This window comes from Tasmannia lanceolata, unplaced genomic scaffold (genome assembly GCF_043159265.1).
Source record: "Tasmannia lanceolata isolate RefF3 unplaced genomic scaffold, GAP_Taslan_0.1 ptg000012l, whole genome shotgun sequence".
In the NCBI taxonomy this organism is placed as follows: Eukaryota; Viridiplantae; Streptophyta; class Magnoliopsida; order Canellales; family Winteraceae; genus Tasmannia; species Tasmannia lanceolata.
The window spans coordinates 40,637,957-40,647,075 of record NW_027518689.1 but is presented as its reverse complement, the minus strand read 5'-3'; the positions used below and the strand labels follow the sequence as shown (position 1 = coordinate 40,647,075).

At 37.8% G+C, this 9,119-nt stretch overlaps 1 protein-coding gene across 1 annotated transcript; it reads left to right on the top strand.

Moving 5' to 3' along the window:
• Positions 1-6,490: 6,490 nt before the first annotated feature.
• On the top strand, positions 6,491-9,065 carry LOC143888220 (peroxidase 12-like). The gene is made up of 3 exons (XM_077392579.1): positions 6,491-6,773; positions 7,487-7,681; positions 8,284-9,065. The coding sequence occupies exons 1-3, from the start codon at positions 6,540-6,542 to the stop codon at positions 8,896-8,898; spliced, it is 1,044 nt and encodes a 347-aa protein (XP_077248694.1). The 5' UTR covers positions 6,491-6,539; the 3' UTR covers positions 8,899-9,065.
• Positions 9,066-9,119: the final 54 nt, after the last annotated feature.

Below are 9,119 nucleotides of genomic sequence, written 5' to 3'. Positions count from 1 at the left end.
TTTTAAATTCAGCTTGTCTTTTCTTATCTTTTTAAATTCCCCTCTTGGATCATTTTGGGAACTGTAATAACCTTTGACGGGTGCTTAAATAATAAAATACAGATGAGTTCATGCAATTATCAAAACATAGCAATGTCAATATCAGTAGTGTATGTGTGATAACCTTTCACTTGCGTTCCCGGGAAAGTAAATCCCTGGAAAACAGCCTCTTTTTTCCTTGACAAGACAGAATTCTGGTGTTTACTTGCTTTCCAGGGAAAATAGAATTACACATGTGGAATTTCTACAATAAGTCAAAAAATGACATGGAAAAGCCTATCCTCCCACCCCCCACCCCCCCTACCCCCCTTAGGGATTTCATTTCCGACAAAAAACACTCGGATTTCGTTTCCTGGAAAAACTAGTGCAAAAAGAAGGGCAAGCAGTTTCCCTGGAAACCTTTTCCTGCGCAAGTGAACAGTCAAAGGAAATCTTTTCCTACACAGATTCCCTGGATTTCTTTTTCTAATGCCACGTCAGATTCCCGAGAAACATTTTCTTTTCCTTTTCCGGAAAAACAAGTGAACAAGGCCTAAGAAGAAAGAAAAGTTACCAATCTGAAAAGAGGGAAAATATGTGTGTCTAAATCCGAAGCATTGTTGGTCAAACAAAATATCTTGTTACGGAACTTGTTGTCAGGCTATGGATAAGATTGACGCCAACCCATTCTTGGAGAATATTTCCAATATGACTTTTCTCATAGTTGTATGGTGGGATTTGGTAGGCCTAATGTTTATCATTAAGATCAAAACTTAACAATAATGGTTTGGATAGAAAACTCATGAATCTTAACTATTGATCCTTACAGTCTCTAATTTAGTTAGGGTTGCACCCTAAAGCAAAGTGAATGGATGTGGAATTTGGGCACCCTTCCCTTAATTGCTATCTTCTAAGAGTGAGTTCTACTCGGGGTCCAAAAAAGTGGTACATGGCTACATGCAAAAGCAAAGATCCCATGTTGGATAAGTGAATTGATATTTCCACACCGTTTGCCGCTAGAGGAGCTGGAGGAAGTTCCTCCAACCTAGTCTGGAGCCAAGTTTTGTTATGTAGTAGGAGGGCTTATAAGGACTTGGGCAACCTCCCATTAACTGGCGTGTAAACCTTACATTTTTTGCCTCTACTTTTACCTCATAAAAACGTGGAAAATATTATTTTTTTCTTACTTGAATCGTGTCTGCATCTGGTAAGATAAAGAGCCGAAAAAACTTGGAAGAATACCAAACATTGACTTTCTCTCAATAACTAGCCAACAGGTTTTAAACGAGGAGATGTGTTTTACTTGGTCTTCTTAAAATGAGTGTGACAACCCTTCATTTTCACCGAAACTTTCATTTGATAATACTCCTCCAAGGAGGGCAGTTTAGTCACTGTAGTGACCAAAATGCCCCTTCAAAAAACTTCAAAGGTGCCATATTCATATTAGGGACTGCTATCCACACTACCATACATTGATAATGGCATAATTCACTTTGTTTTACATTTTTCTGATTAGATATTGGTATCTTTGAGAAGATTTTATATGATGTTTGTGGACCCACTTCAAAGGATGATGATCCAAACCGTTCATTTGTTGAGCCACAATGTAAATAGCTTATACCCCGTTAATCATCTCTACAAGATGATCCTAAACCTCCAATCTATAGCAGGTTACATAATATGCAATCCCTCTTCAAATTAGAGGCTTAAGACCATCCTATGAAAGTGATTTTCGGGCACATCCTATTTACGTTGTGGACCAACAAATGAACGGTTAGGATCATCCTATAAAATGAGCCCTATTGTATTTTCTGTTTTTTTTTTTTCTTGGAGAAATACTGGACTTCACTCGCACACGCCGTATAAAATCTCCATCTTAAAGTTTTATAAAAGCCACGAAAAGCTAATTAAAAAAAAAGTTAGGAAAACACTTCCGAAACGAGAATCGAATAAAGACGAAAGATGGAATCCCATTGTGGTGGTAGCCATAAAGTTAAAAAGCAAAGCTAATAGTGTCACTATCAGAATTAGGTACTAGGAAAGTTGGAATAACAGCCCCGGGTGTCTATTTTCCAAGAATTGGAAGAACCATTTTCACAAGAGGCGACTTTATTTGGTAGGTGAGTTAGGGTTGAACCTTGGACCTCTAGGTGGAAGATGAAAGCCTTAGCCATTAAACTAGAGCCACAATCCCTACCACATTTTAGTCTAATTTCTGCTTCTTTTTTTGTGGTCCAAGAATGCCTAGAAAAAAAAACGTACACATCTATAACACATTGAAAGTCACGAGGGCGGCTCCTTTGTATAAGTTTGAATTCAATTCCAACCAGAAAAGTGGATAAGTAGCTTACAACATTTGCTAGACTTTTCTCTCGTACCACCTCTTTGTTTACTTGCGTTCCCTATAAAGCAAATCCCTGAAAACAGCTTATTTTTTTCCTAACAAGACTTTGATAAGACAGAATTCTGGTGTTCACTTGCTTTCCAGGGAAAATAGAATTACACATGTGAAATATTTGCAAAAAAATAAAAAATGACATGGAAAAGCCCCTTTTCCACCCTTTGGATGGTTGCCGGGTTTTTTTTGTTCCTGAGAGTTATGTGGGAGAAAAAAATACCCTGGGAGATAGGTGGGAAAAAAAAGTCCTAGAAGTATCCTGGTAAAATAAAAATCCCATGTTTGGTTATGTGGGAGAAAAAAATACACTGGGAGATATGGTGGGAAAAAAAAAACCTTTGTTTGGTTGCTTGAACTGTTGGGTAGAAAAAAATTCTTCTCAAGCTTATTTTTGGTTCCTGAGTTTATTTTTGGTTCCTGAGTTTATTTTTGTTCCTGTGGTTATCTTGGGATGGGATGAAAATACAGTCATTACAAAAGTGGGATTAAAAATCCACCCCACAAGTAATCATTACAAGAGTGGGATTAAAATAAACCTAGTGCTAAAAGGCAACCAAACATGGGATGGGATCAAAATTTAACTTACTCTCCCACAAAACTCCCAGGAACAAAAAAAACCCGGCAACCAAACAGAGCATTAGGGATTTCATTTCCGACCAAAAACACACGGATTTCATTTCCCTGGAAAATTAGTGCAAAAAGAAGGGCAAGCAGTTTCCCTGGAAACCTTTTCTAACGCAAGTGAACAGTCCAAGGAAACTTTTTCCTGCACATATTCCTTGGATTTCTTTTCCTAATGCCACGTCAGATTCCCGGAATACATTTTCTTTTCCTTTCCCGGGAAAACAAGTGAACAGAGAGAAGAAAAATACATGATTTCCTTAGCAAATGGTTTTTAGCTTTCTTCAAAACTTCTGTTGTCATAAGTAAGTTTATTGACCATTCTAATTTTCCTTTTGTCATAAGTAAGTTTATTGACCATTCTAATTTTCCTTTTGTCATAATTAAGGAAATGATAAATTCGCCCATCTTCTTAGGGGGGCGGATATATCACTTCCCTTAAGTTTATTGACCATTGTAATTTTCCTTGTCCAAAGTGCCGCGTAATGATGCCCAAAAGAAAATTCTTCATATAAAGAATCTAAATGGTGATCACCATGGTTTCGAGGCTATAAGACCAGTTCGACGACCACGATCACCTGGGAAATGATATTTTCAGTCCTTTTTTCATATGGGAAATGATTTCACACTACAGTGTTTAAAGGGCTGTTAGAAAGAAGGATACTAAAGAAAGCTCTTTAAATACGAAACCAAAGCCGTTTAAATACAAAACGACAAGATGCTTGTAGTGTTGATACCCAAGGTTTAAAATTTCGGTTTCGGTACCGGTTTCGGACTCTAAATTTTCAAAGTTTCGACCGAAATTTTGAAATTTCGGACAAAATCTGGTACAAAACCGAAAACCAATATTTTATTCAATATTAAATTTCGGTGAAATATTAAATTAATATTAAAAAAACAGATTTTTTGGGTCAAATTTCGACCGAAATTCCGACCTAAATATATGACCGTTTCAGTTTTGGGTGATTTTGGTGTCGGTCTCCACCGAAATTTAAATTTAAAATCATGTTGATACCATCTTATTAAAAACATGGGTTTTGCCCTTTGTGATTTCATGTGTAAATTCCGACCTAAATAAATGACCGTTTCGGTTTTGGGTGATTTTGGTGTCAGTCTCCACCGAAATTTAAATTTAAAATCATGTTGATACCATCTTATTAAAAACATGGGTTTTGCCCTTTGTGATTTCATGTGTAAAGAAATTTTCCATTCATTTAACACGTACTTTTAGATTTTTACACCTGTTTTGTGATTTCATGTGTAAAACTTCTTTCCCAATTCAAGTGTAAAAAAGTAGTCATGAGTCATGCATGACTCATAAATACACTGAAGCCGGGAAAGAAAAGGGGCACGTTACTAACGTACACCCCTTCTTTATGATACTGACATTCAAATCTAGAGTTCCGTGCAATCAATATCTCGTTCATGGATTGGAACCTTTCTTAGTTTGACGTGATTGATTAAATGAGTGGAGCCCCATGATGGACGGTTCAGATTTGAGACTAGTGATCGTGGTCGGCACGCGTCCCTTTGTTTGGAAAAGAAAAACTTTTCCTTTTTCATTGTTTGTCGGCACGCGTCCCTCTAACTCTCTAAGTACGCCATAATCCTATCATTTCCCTCTAAATCATGGAAATAACAGAATTTCCTATGAAAACATTTTCAGGTGAAATGTTTTCCTGCAATCCCCATATTAAACAATGTTTTAGAGGACTGATTTTGCGGTTATACCGGGCCATGCTATTAATCCTATATATTAGAGCTAGACCGCTGAGAATTTATATATTTTACACAAATTTAAGAGAAAATAAAGGTAAATGAACCCAACGAACTGGTTGATTAATTGAAAATACTAACAAATAAATCAGAAATATTGGCCAACAATCATCATTTCCGGTGATTACCATCAACGGCAATGATTAAAATTGAAAGAAATTTTTTTTTGGACTTGTGAATTTTTATTAATAGACGGAAACCACGACCAAGACAGTCATGAGCCACGAACATATATAATAATATATCATGAAACGGAAAAGTGACGGTACTCGGTCGAGGAGATAAGCCTATCTACTCGGACGAGCAAAAAACAGTGGGGGCCCACATTGTTTGCGTGATCCAAACCATTTATTTGATCATCCTAACCCATAGGATCATTCTAACCCATCCAAATGTGGAGAGAAAAATCAGATCCATAGGATCATCCTAACCCATCCAAATGTGGAGGAAAAAATGGGGGAAAATGGACAGACACAGTTTGTCCACAAATCTGCCCATTTTTCCCTCCACTGTTGGATGGATTAGGATGATCCTATAGAGCTGATTTTTTGTGGACAACCTATCTAGGTAAGGACCTTTCAAATTAATAGTTTGAATCACCCAAAAAATGTAGGCCCCCTCTGTTTTTAGCCGGCCAAGCAAATAAGCTTATCTACTCGACCGAGTACACTCACTTTTCCGATCATGAAAATCAAAATTATCCTCAAGGAGGAAGAAAATCGAAATCCGCTAATTTAGGTCTAGTTACCCCAGGCCGAGCAAGACAATTCGCCACTTCGCTCGCTGATCTCCTAACCATGGTTTAAAATTTCGACCGAAATCCAAAATTTCGGTGGAGATCAACTCCGAAATTGACCAAAACCAAAATGTTCATTTATTTCGGTCGAAATTTTGGTTTTTCCAAAATTTGACCCAAAAAAACTGTTTTTTTAATATTAATTTAATATTTTACCGACCTTCCAACCACCTAATGACATTTAGGGAGTCTCCTTCCATTCTAATGGTATCCATTTCACTTTCCGACAACAATCTAAAAAATTCAACGGTTTAGATTTTCTGGGTGAAACCTAAATGTTTTTTCTTTAAAGTAAAATTAAATGTTATTTTACTAGTATTTTATTTTTAATGCATTATACAAATATATTTACTATTTTTTTTAACTTAATATGTCTATGACCGTTATATTGCCTATGCTTTACCAATATATAGTCGATAAACATGACATGTTATGGATAATTCTCGATGACAGCTTCTTTCCTGACTGAGAAAATAATTTATTTTGTTCTACGGCTTGAGCTTGCCTCTTTAATTGAAAATAAAATTTGTTCAAGGCAGTATTTAATCAATGGGACCCATTCCACTTTATGATCGAAACCATTCTTTTACTGGGCTCCAACCTAAATTAGCGGGGCCCAAAATTATCTCACAGAGGGTTGTATAAATTGTTTGGATAATCCTATCAATGGTTAGGAAATTTTCCATGGCGAATAAGTTGAGCAAATGGTAAAAAAAATCATTTATCGCGGAAAAACATTTCCACTGAGAAAAACATATGAAAAGTTTTCCTTTCTAGGAAATGCTATGTTTGTGGTTAATTTTGAGGGAAATGATATCAACACTAGAGCGTTTTAATAAGATGCGCAGAGCATCTTAGTCAATATCTGCTATAAAAGCATGCCTCTACCTTACTTTGTAGGAACCAAAACAGAGTTTTGAAACAGCTGCCATGGCATCTATTTCTGTCTTCTTTGTTCTACTCTTCTCTCTCTTTTCGCTCTCCTCCTTCTCAGAAGCCTATAGTTCTCCTCCTCTGAAGAAGGGACTTTCATGGACTTTCTATAAATCTAGTTGCCCAAATTTGGAAAGCATAGTTAGGAAAGAGCTAAAGAAGGTGTTCAAGAAGGACATAGGCCTTGCTGCAGCCCTGCTTCGAATTCACTTCCACGACTGTTTCGTTAAGGTACCTTTCTCTAACATCGGCATAGGCGCAATCACACTTATTACACCCTGTGAAACAACCAATTACTCCAAAAGCTTAGTCTTTTAATATCAAGATGTTGGGTTTTGAAGAGTAGGTGTTATTTAATCATTTATACTTAACATACCGGGCTTGAAAAATAGTTTTGTCTCCCCAGTTTAGAGGGAAATGATATAGTTATGGCTTATTTAGAGGGATAGGTCCCTCTAAATCAAACTTAAAAGTTTTTCTTTTACAAACCTTTTCAGAAAATTCATGCAATCTTATCTTAACATGCCTAAAAGGAAAAATAATCCAAGTTGCAACAGTTAATAAGCTCTTGATGCAACCCGTAAGCAAGGTTTAAAATTTCGGTTTCGGTACCGGTTTCTGATGGAAAACCTTTTCTTGTGATTTTTTTTCTTTCCACAAATTAGAGGAAAATGAAATGTTTATGCTTAATTTAGAGGAATATTATCATAAATTGAAGGTCCCTTCAAGTAAAAATTGAATAGGGTTGGTTGTTTAAAGAAAGTAGGAAATTTTAGAAATATTTTTTCCTTTCCAAACTTTTCCAGAAAATTCCAGCAATCCAAACAGGGCTATCCAAAATTACGAACAAGGAAATCATGAAACGCTTGGAAAAGGGGTGGAAATATCATTTCCAGTATGTATATTCATTTATTTATGTTCGTTTTGGGGGTGGTACAATGTAGGGCTGTGATGGGTCCGTTCTGCTAGACGGATCGGCGAGTGGTCCAAGCGAGCAAGACGCACCACCAAATTTGACGCTGAGGCCCGCCGGGTTTAAGGTGATCGATGATCTTCAGGACCGAGTCGAGAAGGAATGCGGCCGAGTTGTCTCATGTGCTGATATCACCGCTCTAGCTGCTCGTGACTCAGTTGCCCTTGTAAGATTCTCTCTCTATCTCTCTCTTTCTATCCTTCTTTTAACTTGTGATCTCAGCCGTCCGATCCTGATTCTGTCTTGGGTATTTTATCCCAAGAATGATATCTACGCTCTCTTGTATATATCTCTCTTTTAGAGAAATTATATGCTGAAGGAGAGTGTGTTGCTGTTGGATCAAATATCAAGGGTGGAATGATGAATACAAGCATGTAGCTCATTCATCATACATGCTAGAGATTTTTCACCTCTTGTGAGTGGGACAGAGATGAAAGAGCCTTACATTGTCGGGCTGAAATTGACTAAAATGCCCCTATCATGCGTATAAATTTTCAGATAATGGCAAGGGATATCCAACGGTCAACGATCAAGACGGACAGAGCTCACCTGCCTAGCATAGTCAATATTTGGCCAACAATAAAAAATAAAATAAAACTTAGGGATTTGTTAGCATCCATTGCAGAAGGCATTTTGAGGATGGGCTGTTGCATGTGAGAGCAGCCACCTCATGAATAGAGACAAAATCTTCTGAAAAAAGTGAAACTGTATTTTTGAATCATTTATACTTCAACACTAACAAAAACAACCTTCTATTTGTCACCGCAGTCCGGCGGTCCCGACTACAGCGTTCCCCTAGGCCGGCGAGACGGCCTAAACTTCGCGACAAGAAACACAACGCTAGCTAACCTCCCCGCTCCCACCAGTGATGCTGACACCCTCATCGCCGCACTTTCCAAGAAGAACCTCGACGCCACCGATCTAGTCGCACTCTCCGGCGGACACACCATCGGAATTGGCCACTGCCCTTCATTCACCGACCGTCTTTACCCTACCCAGGATTCCACCATGGATGAGGACTACGCTGATATACTCTACGAAACCTGCCCAGCCGTAGACACCCCTAACACCACTGTGTTGGATATTCGAACCCCGAATCTCTTCGACAACAAGTACTATGTAGACCTCATGAAACGGGAGGGCCTCTTCACGTCGGACCAGGATTTGTATACTAATGATATCACGAAGCCGATCGTGAAGAGGTTCGCGAAGAATGAGACGTTGTTCTTCGAGCATTTCGCGTATTCGATGGTGAAGATGGGTCAGTTGAGTGTGTTGACAGGGAAGAAAGGTGAGATACGGGCTAATTGTTCTGAAAGGAACCCAGAGAGCAGGGACTACTTGTCCAGTGTAGTGGATGAGGATGAACACGCTGAGCTTTAGTGTGTTCATGTTTTCAATCAACGATAATACTTGAGGTCTTGTGTAGGTTTTTTCCTTTTCTTTTCTTTTCCTTAGAACAGTTTGTTGGTATATTATTTCAAATATAAATAAAGAAGTGGTTATATTATTTCAAATATAAATGAAGGCTAATGATATTGGCACGACCATATTTTTCTACTTGCACTAACTCAGACTGTCTTTTATTGTTTAAACAGCTATAA